The following is a 14856-nucleotide window of genomic DNA, read 5'->3' as shown; positions in this document are numbered from 1 at the left end:
GGAGGCTGAAAAGACTTGATATGGGTCCTCAGATCCTCAAAGGTTTTACAGCTGCACCTTTGAGAGAATCCTGCTGGGTTGCATCACTGCCTGGTATGGTAACTGCTCGGCCTTCGACCGCAAGGCACTACAGAGGTAGTGCGTACGGCCCAGTACATCACTGGGGCCAAGCTTCCTGCCATCCAGGACCTCTATACCAGGCGGTGTCAGAGGAAGGCCCTAAAAATGGTCAAAAACTCCAGCCACAGACTGTTCACTCTGTTACAGCACGGTAAATGGTACCGGAGCATCAAGTTTAGGTACAAGAGGCCTCTAAACAGCTTCTACCCCCAAGCCATAAGACTCCTGAACAGCTAATCAGACTATTTGCATTGCCCCCCCCCCCCCCCCCCCCCCCGCTGCTGCTAGCCTCTGTTATTATCTATGCATGTAGTCACTTTAATAACTCTATCTACATGTACATAATTACCTCGACACCGGTGCCCCCGCACATTGACATATTGACTCTGTACCGGTATCCCCTGTATATAGCCCCGCTTTTGTTATTTGCTGTTGCTCTTTAATTATTTGTTATTCTTGTCTCTTACTTTTTTTGTGGTATTTTCTTAAAACTGCATAGTTGGTTAAGGGCTTGTAAGTAAGCATTTCACTGTAAAGTCTACACCTGTTGTATTCGGCGCATTTGACAATTTTTTGAAATTGTATTTTATTTCATTGGAGAGGATGGGAGTGGTGGTACTGAGGAGAGAGGGGCTAGATATTCAGGTCCCACTGGTCCGCAGGGAAGACAAGTTCTTGATCCGGGCAAAAGGCCTCGATCTTTAGCAAAAAAGGAGTGGGATGCTAGTAGTAAGGGGAGGCAATCCCTTACAAAAAAATGTGCAGTCAGCGTGCAGTATAACTGCAGTACACTGTAGTATAACTGTAGTTAAAATGCAGTATAACTGCAGTATGCTAATAATACTGTGTCCAAAAGAACACCGTTATTTTTACTGCAGTAACTTTGAAGTGTAACTGCTGTTACAGTGCAGTATAACTGCAGTACATTGCAGTTATTCAGTAATAACAAAACAGCAATATTTTTTTGTAAGGGATTTTATCCCGTGCATCGATCATTAAAGGAAGAGGTGGGGAGTATGGGATGTAGGAGAGAGAAAGTTCTGTGGAGTAGACGACGGTCTGGGCAGACAGGTTTGAATGCCATGCTGTGGATGATGGGGAGACATGAAACAGGTCTGTGTGGTGAGTGTTTAGTGGAGGAAACGGTGGAGCATGTGTTGATATTTTGTGAACAACATTATGTAGATAGGGAGAGATTGTGTGAAAGGGTTAGAGAGGCTCGGCGGGGTTAAGATTTGGGTGTTTAGGGCTCTATTTCACTTTCTTATAGGAACAGGACTATCGAAGATAATTTAATGTAGGTAGGCTGTGACTGGCCTCACACTCCAGTACAGTAGGTGGCGGGGAACGCACCTTAAAAGTTGGATGCGATCCGTCAAACCAATCCCAAAGAAGAAGGCCGGTTTGCAAGACATACTCTGACTGGACATGCCCAGTTGTGTGGGTAGCTAACGTTAGCTAGCAAGTGTGAGTCAAACGGCGCCATAAACTCACTGGGATGCATTGTTGCTAGCTAGCGGGAGCTAGCTTTTTCTGATTTCCTGTCGCTGGTGTGTAGGGGACTTCGGTTGCCATAAAATAGCTTACGTTACAACGATGGAAATCGACACACTTTTGGAGGGTTTTACGGGTAAGTCAACTCGCGTTTGCTGATTTTCCGTATATGTACATGCTTAACTAGCTACATTTGAATTTACAAGCGTAACGTTAAGTAGCTGCATATATTATACTCGTTGGACGGCTAACTTGGCTAACTAGCTTGTAGCTAGCAGTCGAAATTGTTAGCTAGCTAACTCGCGCTAGGCCTATTTTATTTAGATAACGTTACTGTACTTGTATAATTCAAAACGTATGTGAATAGGTGTATTGTGTTGAAGCTATTTTACCCAGATTGTAGTTACATAGTTATCCGGTCGCTGTAACCTAGTTTGTTGGCCATGGATGGTTAATTAGTTTTCTAGCTAGGTACTGTTAGATCGCTAACGCTGTGGTTGCCGTGCAGTTAATTATTGGTGCCTGCTAACGTTACCCAACACTGCACATAACTTGAAATAGTTTCCTATTTTCATGCATCTACGTTCAGACTTCGAGAAGAAAGGGAAGAAAGATGCCTGCCCTGCCCTGGATCAATTTCTGTGTCATGTCGCCAAAACGGGAGAAACGATGTGAGTGTGATAAATGATCCCAACGGTGCCAGCCACTTTTCTAATGAGAAGACAATGTGTCAATACAGAATATAAATAAAAGGACTGGTAAATTACAACTCGTGGATAGTCATAATCCAGAAATCTCGATATGCTACCAAATCCAACGTTGTTTGAGGAGACATGATTGTGTGGTCCCAAGAATGGTAGTTATCACAGCATCAAGGCTGCATCTCTGTTGGATAGGTTACAAGGTGTCTGATCTAGAGAGGATAACTTTTTGGTCTCATCTTTTCCAGGATTTCATGGTCACAGTTCAAAAGTTATTTCCTGTTTAAACTTGAGAAGGTAATGGATGACTTCAGAGCCTCGACACCAGACCAGCGAGGGCCAGCCAATCCTAATGTGGAGTACATTCCATTTGAAGAGATGAAGGAGAGGATTCTCAAAATCGTAGAAGGATACAACGGGTGAGTATCCTCTACTAACCAGTGCTGAAACGTGTAATAAAATGACCCTTTTTCTTGTTTTACCAGTAGGTCTTTGTGTAGCCCTAGTATACAGCCACGGTGAGGAAAGTATACCTTCTTGACAAATCCATATTTTTCTAGGATTCCGTTCACCATCCAGCGTCTGTGTGAGTTACTGACTGAGCCAAAGAGGAACTACACAGGAACAGACAAGTTCCTCAGGGGAGTGGAGAAGGTAAGTATCATCACTTCTACTGACATCATTACTTGTAATGGGTATTTGAATGAGGGTATTAAGCCTAGTAAGAATACCTATGTCACATATACATGTCCTTGTGTTGAGTAATGTATTCTCGCATGGCCCAGTTTCATTTTTTATAAACAAGTTAGAATTGCTTGTATTAATATACAATATAAATGCTTGGGATTGATGGTGTTTATGTTTTGCAGAATGTGATGGTGGTCAGCTGTGTGTGTCCTATGTCAGAGTAAGTATTCTGTCATGTTTCTCTACCTACCCCTTTAGCTTATACCTAAGTTTATTTTTATTTTTTATATAGCAAAACATACTTAAAAGGTGCTAATGTACACAGGATGTTTTGCATTGTAATTACAGAAAATATCAGTGGCTAATAGTGGAATGATAGTGTTTCAAAGTATTACAGTGTTACATTTTGATTCACTGTGATATTCACTTGTTGATTTCTTCCGCCAGTGCGGCATCTTTTGTCAAACTGGGAAAGCTGTTCTGACTTTTGCTGTGTTATCTAGTGGAAATGGCTAATTTCCTGGTTGCTAAAATTCTACACTTTTCGCTCAATTTCCACTAATGTGAGAAAACAAGCACTCAATATTGTAGGGAATCATTGTACCATCTAAATCGCTGTGAAACCTATTTTCAGCAACAACGAAAATCATATTTACAGCTGTTTGAAGCTGGTGGACCAAAAAACGAAAGTAACATTTTTGTTTTGGTTCACCCTCTTCAAACAGCTGAAAATAAGATTTTTGTTGTTGTTATTGATTTAGATGGTACAATGATTCCCTACAATATTGTGCTTGTTTTCTCACGGAAATTGAGCGAATGTAACAATACTGCTTCCGTCCCTCTCCTCGAACCAGGGACCCCCTGCACACATCGACAACAGTCACCCTTGAAGCAACGTTACCCATTGCTCCACAAAAGCCCAGGCCCTTGCAGAGCAAGGGAAACAACTACTTCAAGGTCTCAGAGCGAGTGACGTCACTGATTGAAACGCTATTAGCGCGCACCCCGCTAACTAGCTAGCCATTTCACACGTTTACAAGAACAGTGTAGAATTTTAGCAACCAATAAATTAGTTTCCACTAGATAACACAGCCACAAAGGCAGAACAGCTATCCTATCCCAGATGCCGCACCGGCAGGCAAAATCAATAGGTGAATATCATAGCCAATCACAACACTGGGTAAGCAATACTGTGAAACACTATCCTTCCACCATTAGCGCCAGATATATTATGGCAATGTACTGAAATTACAATGCATTAAAAAATGCTATGTATAGCACTTTAAAGCTAACAATCATTTGGATTTGTTGACTTGCTGTGCCTCTTTTTTAAAGGAAAAATGGGGCAACCAGTGTAAATCGAATGAATGGAGTGATGTTCCCTGGCAATACCGCTATTTATTCAGAAAGGTGAGAGATACCTACTTGTCAATGGTTAACTTTCAGTTATGCTATTAAAAAAAATAAAAACATAAAAAAGGGATAAGGAACTCAAATTAAACCCAGCAGTCTTTCTTTCCAGGGATCCCTGAACATAGGGGGAGAAGGTTTACTAATTTACTCATACCAAATATGATTGTCAGACAGTGGGTGGCACTGTTGTGTTGCTTGAATTAATCTCCTTGTTATTAATTAAATGAAATTGCAACATGGATTCAGTTGCAAAAACATTTGATTGTATGAAAGTATTAGATTATGCAGAGATTATTTCCTCTCCTTACGGTAGGAATGTAAATGGACCAGGCACCCCAAGGCCACTGAACAGACCAAAGCTATCACTATCCACCTCTCTGGCTACAAATGGTCTCCCTGACAGCACAGACGATAAGGAGCCACTCGCAGAACAAGAGGAGGAGCATGTTGTCAGGTAAATAGCATTGTGTGAAAAGCCAGGTGACTGTCAGCAGAAATATAATGCACTGATACCACATGTAAATGTTTTATAAGATGTATATAATTAGAGTAACTGGTTCTGATGTTTTGACCCTTCCTTTAGTGATTCCTCGGTATCGGAAAGTGATGCCACACAGAGCAGTCCGATGAAGACCAAGCATCCGGAAGAGGATGCAACGGAGGCAGAGAGCCACGAAGTCAAGAGGCTGAAGTTTGACAAAGACATGGATGAAGAGGAGGATGAGGTAGACAAGGAGATGTCATGTCCTGCACCTGCCCAAAGTTCATCAGACATGCCAGAATCATCAACAGATGTTGTTGAGGAAGAAAAAGATAAGTCTGCTGATATGCTCACCACAGACGATCATGGTATGTATTTTGTACAATAGGGAATTTTCAAATCACATTACGTGATTTGTGAAAGGGAAAATGACATGAATCTAAAAATAACATTGCTAAAATGGATTGATTTATGGAAGGATGTAATGGTATTATTGTTCTTGCCTTCTGTCCCCCAGAGCCCTCCAGTACTCAGACAGAAGATCCCTTTGATGACGAGGAAGAGACATCAGAGAGGGAGGCTGAGTATGGCCCCACCCACAGACTAAAGAGTGACAACACCATGGACCAGTCAGAGGAGCAGCTTGCTCAGTCAGGGAATGATCTGAGTTTAGAGGAACAGGAGGAAGGCGATTGCAGTGACCCAGTAAGTAGCAGCAGTAGCAGCAATGGGGAGGGAGCACCCAGTGAAGAGCCTATCCCCTCTGCCTCTCCCAGCAGTACAGCTGAGTCGTTGGCAGAGGGCGCTGCTGCAGAAAACTGTTCGGAAAGCTCAGAGACTGCAGATGAGCCCATGGAACAGGACTAACCCGAGGCCGAGCCCCCCCCCCAACATTACTTTACACTGTATATTGACACTGTACCAAACCCAGGAGATCTCTGTACCACTATGGACCTGTAATCTCCCAGCACAGGGAGGCTTTTTGTGTGAGGCCTCAAGAGGATTTTCACCCTCCGGTCTCTTCACGCCTTGTAAGACCCACCCACCTCCTGACGGCCACGCATCAGTCCGTTTTTAAAAACTGGAACTTGTCATTTAAAGTTCCCCTCCAGCTAGATTTTTTTTAAAGCCTGTGGCATTCAAAAAAACGACTCTGCTGTACTTTTTTTATCACCTTGATAGTTTTTATTTCTCTCATGGATCACTGTCATTTTAATATTTACTGCTATTTTAGACACCAGTTCTAAAGCTGCTTGGTTAACATTGTCATAAGGAATGAATCAGCCACTTCTGTGTGTTTGTTGTGATCTCAATCTGTGGTGAAAGTATCATGTTGGCCGGCCCAGTTAGGGTCTCCTCTGGATCTGTGGGATGCCTTGGGTTTTCCCTTGGTAAAGCTACCGTTCACATCTATGTTTAAATTTCTAGTGTAGTTGTCCATACTTTGGAATGTAAAGTATGAAGGATTGTCCATGACACACATCTGTTCCATAAAACCACTGGAAGCCCTTGCCCTGCAAGTTTGGTAATCTTGCAAAGTAAACATACCGAAACCATGGATTGCAACCAATCCTCATGTACTATTGCACTCTGATTGAACAAAACAGTGCTTTCAGAAAGTATTCATACCCCTCGACTTATTCCAACAACAAAAAAATGACAGCTTGAATTCAAAATAGCTTAAATGTTAACACACAATAACCCAGAATGAAAACACATTTTTAGAAGTCTTTGCACATTTATTGAAAATGAAATAAATATCTAACATAAAGGTATACACACCCCTTTGTTATGTCACACCAAACTGAGCTCAGGAGCAGCCAACTTCCTTTGATCATCCTTGAGCTGTCACTACAACTTGATTGGAGTCCACCTGTGGCTGATTAATTTGTTTGGACATGATTTAGAAAAACACCTGTCTATACACAGTTGACAGTTCATGTCAAAGCAGAAACTATTAGCATGAAGTCCAAGGAACTGTCTGTAGAGTGCCGAGACACGATTGTGATGAGGCATATATCTGGGGGAAGGGTATAAAACAATTTGAGTTTTTGCGAGCACAGTGGTCTCTATCATTGGGACATTGAAAAAAATATAGAATTACCCAGACTGCCTAGCTCTAGCTAGCTGTCCGACCAAGGCAAGAAAGACCTTTGGTAAGGGAGGTGATCAAGAACCCAATGACTACTCTGACAGAACTAGAGTTCCTTGGTTGAGATGGGAGAACCTGCCAAAAGGTTTAGATTTTTTTTTTTAAAAACCTTTATTTAACTAGGCAAGTCAGTTAAGAACAAATTCTTATTTTCAATGACGGCCTAGGAACAGTGGGTTAACTGCCTGTTCAGAACGACAGATTTATACTTTGTCAGCTCAGGGATTAGAACTTGCAACCTTCCGGTTACTAGTCCAACTCAAACCACTAGGCTATCCTGCTGTTCTCAGAAGCCAGAAGTCTTTGCGCACTTCACCAATCTGAGTTTTATGGGAGAGTGGCCAGGCGGAAGCCGCTCCTAACAAAAGGGGACATGATGGAAGGCCTGGAGTTTGCAAAAAGGCATATGAAAGATAAGGCAAAATATTCTGTTGTCTGATGAGAAACAAATTGGCCTGAATGCAAAGCGCTATGTCTAGAGAGAAACAGGCACAGCTAATCACCCATCTAACACCTTCCCTACTGTATAGCGGTGGTGGCAGCATCTTGTTATAGGGATGCTTTTCAATGGCAGGGATTGAGAGACTGGTAAGGATACCGCGAACAATGAATGGTGTCAAATCCCTGATGAGAACCTGCTTCAGAGTGCAAATGACCTTGGACTGGGGTGAAGATTTACATTCCAACAGGACAATGACCCCAAGCATATAGCCAAAGCAATGCTGGAATGACTTCAGAACAAGAGTTTGAAAGTCCTTGAGTGGCTCAACCAAAGCCCATTGAAAATCAATGGAAAGACTTGAAGATTGCTGTTCACCACCACTTTCCATTTAACTTAACAGAGCTTGAGAAAATCTGCAAGGAAGAATGGGAGGAAATCCCCAAATCCAGATGTGCAAAGCTGATGCAGACGTACCCAAGACAACACAAAGCTGTAATCGCCACCAAAGGTGTTTTTGACTCGGGTGTGAATACTTATGGAAATTATATGTATTTATGATTCAATACATTTGCAAAAATAAATGTTTTCACTTTGACATTATGGGGTATTTTGTGTAGGAAAATTGAATTTGGGCTTTAACCCAACAAAATGTGGAATAGGTTGAAGGGAATGAATACTTTCTGACAGCACTGTATAGCTGTGAACACATTGCTCTAAACATTCCAGGAGCACTCTATCTCATCGTTCTCTACCTTCTCACCTGTTGCTAAGTCTTCCAAAACATCAGAAGACAATAATATTGGCAATTTCCTGATTTCTGTTGTCTGACAGTATTGAGTGAATGCTTTTGTCTGTTGACCACAGTTACTGTCAGTTTTTGTGTCCGATTTACTCAAATGGTAAGAAAACATGGTTTACTTTAGTCCTCACAATCTTTTCAATTGAATAAAATTACATTTGTCAAATTGAAATGTCAATATCAGCACTAAATGTCATTGATCACAAGAATCTTGTTTGATTTTATTTTGAGAGTACTGGCTGCCATATCTTTACCAGTTTCTGCAACTGTCTTTTTATATATTAGGATAAACATTTCTGTAAAGTAGATTTTGTAGATTGTAATATGTGTTCACTGCCTTTGTGAAACCGATTGACATCTCTGTAAATTGAATGATTGGCTTTCAGCACAGTATTCATATGAAGCAATAAATGCTAACATTTTAAGTGTGGGGTTTGCTTAATTTGTATCAGTACGTTTTTCAAGTAAACTTTGCCAACTGAATACATCCTTTGAATATATTATGTCCTTATCTGTACATTTTCAGAGAAAGTTACAAGAGTATCTCCAGATGGCCTTGACACTCAGGCTAATGATACCTATCTGTGTCCCTATGAAACACCTAGTCAGCAGATTACATGAGCCAAGATGTGCTAGACGGGGGTGTTCAGTCAACACACTGGGAATATCTCAATTGCATATTCCTCGCATCCTCAAAATCCAATGGCGGAGATCAGAGGGGAGGGACCTCTGGCTTTCTGATCCAATTGGTTTTGAGAAGGAGCCGGAGAGATGAGCCGAAGAGAGAGCACACAAGGAGTATGCAACCCTCTCCAGAGTGTAGTGAGGTCTGCACAACGCCTCACCGGGGGCAAACTACCTGCCCTCCAGGACACCTACACCACCCAATGTCACAGGAAGGACTTAAAGATCATCAAGGACAACAACCACCCGAGCCACTGCTTGTTCACCCCGCTATCATCCAGAAGGCGAGGTCAGTACAGGTGCATCAAAGCAGGGACCGAAAGACTGAAAAACAGCTTCTATCTCAAGGCCATCAGACTGTTAAACAGCCATCACTAACATTGAGTGGCTGTGGCCAACATACTGACTCAACTCCAGTCACTTTAATAATGAAAAAAATTGATGTAAAAATGTATCACTAGTCACTTTAAACAATGCCACTTAATATGATGTTTACATACCCTACATTACTCATCTCATATGTATATACTGTACTCTATACCATCTACTGCATCTTGCCTATGCCGTTCTGTACCATCACTCATTCATATATTTTTATGTACATATTCTTCATCCCTTTACACTTGTGTGTATAAGGTAGTTGTTGTGGAATTGTTAGGTTAGATTAGCACAAGCATTTCGCTACACTCGCATTAACATCTGCTAACCATGTGTATGTGACAAATACAATTTGATTTGATGGGTCAGCGACTGAGTGAGTAGAGTGATTCAGACCAGGAAATTGATGTTGCAGAGCTGCAGGACTGGTATAAGAAGTTTGTGGTGGAGTGCCCAAGTGGAACACTCTTCATGCACAAGTTCAAGAGCTTCTTCAGTGTTACTAACAATAAGGAGGCCGATTATATTGAGAATATGTTTCGCACATTTGACAAGAACGGAGTGAGTAGCCTACAGATTACAGTCATCTGATGGGGGCCTTTGAGGGCCACAGTGTCCACATGTCCTTCAAGTGATAACTGTTGAACATCACTTTCTCTTCATTTCTGTATTTCTTGATGAGTATCATAAAATTATTTTATAATTTCTTTCCTTTGCAGGACAATACAATTGATTTTCTAGAGTATGTTGCAGCCTTGAACCTGGTCTTGAGGGGCAAGTTGGAACATAAACTGAAATGGACTTTCAAAATGTACGACAAAGATGGAAGTGGCTGCATTGACAAGACAGAGCTGCTTTAGATTGTAGAGGTAACAGACGTTCAAAGATTAGTGTAGGATTACATAAAATACAGTTATGATATCCCATACATTTATGGGATATCATTCCAAAATCTGCTTGTCTTCTCTCTCAGTCCATCTACAGACTGAAGAAAGCCTGCCATGGAGAATTGGATGCAGAGTGTAACCTCCTGACCCCAGATCAAGTGGTCAACAGAATATTTGAACTGGTTGATGAAAACAGAGATGGTGAGGATGCTTTCTTTACCATCTTACTGTTCTCTGACAGCTTGATCTGTGGTTTTAATAATGTAATGATGTAGCAGGTTCTCACTGTGATTACATATCATTATGACTGTGTGCAACATATTATTGTGTAACATTCTAAAGTATTTGGAAAATTGGACCATTGGACAATGGGTGTTAGTAATGTTTTCCCTCATTGTAAACAGTGTTTGGTTTCAGTAGTTAGTGAGTAATGCTAACTGTGTCTTCCCTCAGGGGAGTTGTCTCTGGATGAGTTCATCGACGGGGCCAGGAAGGACAAGTGGGTGATGAAGATGCTGCAGATGGACGTCAACCCTGGGGACTGGATCAGTGTAAGCAAGAGCTCTGGAGCGAGCTCTGAAGCTGAACCTCTGTAATAAGTTTATAGATTTCTTTCAATCAAAATTTGAATCCATCTACCAGCAGCTTCAGCTATCTTGTGCCCTGCCGGTGGCTGACACTACCACCATACCCATGGGGACTATGGACTCTTGTGCAGAGGGGGCAACCGTTGCTGTAATACCCTCTCTCCCCATAACCTGCACACCACACACCATCACTTGTTGCTTCTTTCATAGCTTTCTTTGTTTTCTCTTTTGAAATCCCTAATGTGTACATATCTGCGTGTTTCTGTTCCCACTGATGGTTATGTGTGTGTTCTACTGCCCATGATTTCATTTTGTATGTGCAGTGTAAAGTAAAAGTGACCAGTTTTCTCCATCTCTATATGGTTGATGGACAACATGCAGTGTCAGATTGTAAAGTTTATTTTGCAATTATGTTTTGATTTGGAAAAATATCAATGGTTAGAGCTGACAATGATATAGTATTCCGGTAGCAGACTTGGTTGTTACATACAGTATCTGGCATAATTTTTGCATTTGTAGAACAACTCATTTTCAAATAAAATTACATTTTATTTGTCACATACACATGGTTAGCAGATGTTAATGCGAGTGTAGCGAAATGCTTGTGCTTCTAGTTCCGACAATGCAGTAATAACCAACAAGTAATCTAACTAACAATTCCAAAACTACTGTCTTATACACACAAGTGTAGGGGGATAAAGAATAAGTACATAAAGATATATGAATGAGTGATGGTACAGAGCGGCATAGGCAAGATACAGTAGATGGTATCGAGTACAGTATATACATATGAGATGAGTATGTAAACAAAGTGGCATAGTTAAAGTGGCTAGTGATACATGTATTACATAAAGATGCAGTAGATGATATAGAGTACAGTATATACGTATACATATGAGATTAATAATGTAGAGTATGTAAACATTATATTAGGTAGCATTTTTTAAAGTGGCTAGTGATATATTTTACACAATTTCCCATCAATTCCCATTATTAAAGTGGCTGGAGTTGAGTCAGTGTGTTGTATATGTTGAACAGTAAATGTGTATAATATGTATAATAAACACACCAATGTTGACCTATTTTATGGAATGTAAGTCTATTATATAACCCTGAATAAATGCACTATCAATTTCAGAGTATATGAGGGTAGCTCGTACATCACAATATCATAAATAACCTGACAATATGGAAATCATACTGCCCATCTTTGACAGTATTACATTTACATTTAAGTCATTTAGCAGCGACTTACAAATTGGTGCGTTCACCTTATGACATCCAGTGGAACAGCCACTTTACAATAGTGCATCTAAATCTTTTAAGGGGGGGGGGGGGGTGAGAAGGATTACTTTATCCTATCCTAGGTATTCCTTAAAGAGGTGGGGTTTCAGGTGTCTCCGGAAGGTGGTGATTGACTCCGCTGTCCTGGCGTCGTGAGGGAGTTTGTTCCACCATTGGGGGGCCAGAGCAGCGAACAGTTTTGACTGGGCTGAGCGGGAACTGAACTTCCTCAGTGGTAGGGAGGCGAGCAGGCCAGAGGTGGATGAACGCAGTGCCCTTGTTTGGGTGTAGGGCCTGATCAGAGCCTGGAGGTACTGAGGTGCCGTTCCCCTCACAGCTCCGTAGGCAAGCACCATGGTCTTGTAGCGGATGCGAGCTTCAACTGGAAGCCAGTGGAGGGAGCGGAGGAGCGGGGTGACGTGAGAGAACTTGGGAAGGTTGAACACCAGACGGGCTGCGGCGTTCTGGATGAGTTGTAGGGGTTTAATGGCACAGGCAGGGAGCCCAGCCAACAGCGAGTTGCAGTAATCCAGACGGGAGATGACAAGTGCCTGGATTAGGACCTGCGCTGCTTCCTGTGTGAGGCAGGGTCGTACTCTGCGGATGTTGTAGAGCATGAACCTACAGGAACGGGCCACCGCCTTGATGTTAGCTGAGAATGACAGGGTGTTGTCCAGGATCACGCCAAGGTTCCTAGCGCTCTGGGAGGAGGACACAATGGAGTTGTCAACCGTGATGGCGAGATCATGGAACGGGCAGTCCTTCCCCGGGAGGAAGAGCAGCTCCGTCTTGCCGAGGTTCAGCTTGAGGTGGTGATCCGTCATCCACACTGATATGTCTGCCAGACATGCAGAGATGCGATTCGCCACCTGGTCATCAGAAGGGGGAAAGGAGAAGATTAATTGTGTGTCATCTGCATAGCAATGATAGGAGAGACCATGTGAGGTTATGACAGAGCCAAGTGACTTGGTGTATAGCGAGAATAGGAGAGGGCCTAGAACAGAGCCCTGGGGGACGCCAGTGGTGAGAGCGCGTGGTGAGGAGACAGATTCTCGCCACGCCACCTGGTAGGAGCGACCTGTCAGGTAGGACGCAATCCAAGCGTGGGCCGCGCCAGAGATGCCCAACTCGGAGAGGGTGGAGAGGAGGATCTGATGGTTCACAGTATCGAAGGCAGCCGATAGGTCTAGAAGGATGAGAGCAGAGGAGAGAGAGTTAGCTTTAGCAGTGCGGAGCGCCTCCGTGATACAGAGAAGAGCAGTCTCAGTTGAATGACTAGTCTTGAAACCTGACTGATTTGGATCAAGAAGGTCATTCTGAGAGAGATAGCGGGAGAGCTGGCCAAGGACGGCACGTTCAAGAGTTTTGGAGAGAAAAGAAAGAAGGGATACTGGTCTGTAGTTGTTGACATCGGAGGGATCGAGTGTAGGTTTTTTCAGAAGGGGTGCAACTCTCGCTCTCTTGAAGACGGAAGGGACGTAGCCAGCGGTCAGGGATGAGTTGATGAGCGAGGTGAGGTAAGGGAGAAGGTCTCCGGAAATGGTCTGGAGAAGAGAGGAGGGGATAGGGTCAAGCGGGCAGGTTGTTGGGCGGCCGGCCGTCACAAGACGCAAGATTTCATCTGGAGAGAGAGGGGAGAAAGAGGTCAGAGCACAGGGTAGGGCAGTGTGAGCAGAACCAGCTGTGTCGTTTGACTTAGCAAACGAGGATCGGATGTCGTCGACCTTCTTTTCAAAATGGTTGACGAAGTCATCTGCAGAGAGGGAGGAGGGGGGAGGATTCAGGAGGGAGGAGAAGGTGGCAAAGAGCTTCCTAGGGTTAGAGGCAGATGCTTGGAATTTAGAGTGGAAGAAAGTGGCTTTAGCAGCAGAGACAGAAGAGGAAAATGTAGAGAGGAGGGAGTGAAAGGATGCCAGGTCCGCAGGGAGGCGAGTTTTCCTCCATTTCCGCTCGGCTGCCCGGAGCCTTGTTCTGTGAGCTCGCAATGAGTCGTCAAGCCACGGAGCGGGAGGGGAGGACCGAGCCGGCCTGGAGGATAGGGGACATAGAGAGTCAAAGGATGCAGAAAGGGAGGAGAGGAGGGTTGAGGAGGCAGAATCAGGAGATAGGTTGGAGAAGGTTTGAGCAGAGGGAAGAGATGATAGGATGGAAGAGGAGAGAGTAGCGGGGGAGAGAGAGCGAAGGTTGGGACGGCGCGATACCATCCGAGTAGGGGCAGTGTGGGAAGTGTTGGATGAGAGCGAGAGGGAAAAGGATACAAGGTAGTGGTCGGAGACTTGGGGGAGTTGCAATGAGGTTAGTGGAAGAACAGCATCTAGTAAAGATGAGGTCGAGCGTATTGCCTGCCTTGTGAGTAGGGGGAAGGTGAGAGGGTGAGGTCAAAAGAGGAGAGGAGTGGAAAGAAGGAGGCAGAGAGGAATGAGTCAAAGGTAGACGTGGGGAGGTTAAAGTCGCCCAGCACTGTGAGAGGTGAGCCGTCCTCAGGAAAGGAGCTTATCAAGGCATCAAGCTCATTGATGAACTCTCCGAGGGAACCTGGAGGGCGATAAATGATAAGGATGTTAAGCTTGAAAGGGCTGGTAACTGTGACAGCATGGAATTCAAAGGAGGCGATAGACAGATGGGTAAGGGGAGAAAGAGAGAATGACCACTTGGGAGAGATGAGGATCCCGGTGCCACCACCCCGCTGACCAGAAGCTCTCGGGGTGTGCGAGAACACGTGGGCGGACGAAGAGAGAGCAGTAGGA

General features: G+C 43.5%; 2 protein-coding genes across 3 annotated transcripts; both read left to right on the top strand.

Annotated features, from left to right (window-relative positions):
* The first annotated feature begins 1511 nt into the window (after positions 1-1511).
* On the top strand, positions 1512-8714 carry LOC115132305 (serine/threonine-protein phosphatase 4 regulatory subunit 2-A-like). 2 transcript variants are annotated; one of them, XM_029664816.2, is made up of 9 exons: positions 1512-1750; positions 2176-2285; positions 2564-2734; positions 2876-2969; positions 3185-3222; positions 4338-4412; positions 4729-4869; positions 4999-5264; positions 5414-8714. In XM_029664816.2, the coding sequence occupies exons 2-9, from the start codon at positions 2188-2190 to the stop codon at positions 5761-5763; spliced, it is 1233 nt and encodes a 410-aa protein (XP_029520676.1). In that variant the 5' UTR covers positions 1512-1750; positions 2176-2187; the 3' UTR covers positions 5764-8714. The 2 variants fall into 2 exon arrangements, with proteins under 2 accessions (XP_029520676.1, XP_029520675.1); XM_029664815.2 differs by having other exon boundaries at positions 1513-1750; positions 2204-2285.
* On the top strand, positions 6859-11686 carry LOC115132625 (guanylyl cyclase-activating protein 2-like). Its single transcript, XM_065021086.1, is given in 5 exon segments — positions 6859-6927; positions 9736-9912; positions 10071-10220; positions 10325-10439; positions 10692-11686. Coding segments are annotated over 5 exon segments (654 nt in total). The 3' UTR covers positions 10835-11686.
* Positions 11687-14856: the final 3170 nt, after the last annotated feature.

The sequence above is a fragment of the Oncorhynchus nerka genome, linkage group LG7 (genome assembly GCF_034236695.1).
Source record: "Oncorhynchus nerka isolate Pitt River linkage group LG7, Oner_Uvic_2.0, whole genome shotgun sequence".
Classification (NCBI taxonomy): domain Eukaryota; kingdom Metazoa; phylum Chordata; class Actinopteri; order Salmoniformes; family Salmonidae; genus Oncorhynchus; species Oncorhynchus nerka.
This window is presented reverse-complemented; position numbering and strand designations above follow the sequence as displayed.

What these genes read in the sequence shown, in the direction of transcription:
- LOC115132305 (XM_029664815.2), top strand. Translation starts at nt 1,717, where the DNA reads ATGGAAATCGACACACTTTTGGAGGGTTTTACGG. An exon ending in GCCAAAACGGGAGAAACGAT is followed by an intron (nt 2,286 to 2,563) that starts GTGAGTGTGATA and finishes CATCTTTTCCAG; the next exon opens with GATTTCATGGTCACAGTTCA. An exon ending in GCTCACCACAGACGATCATG is followed by an intron (nt 5,265 to 5,413) that starts GTATGTATTTTG and finishes TCTGTCCCCCAG; the next exon opens with AGCCCTCCAGTACTCAGACA.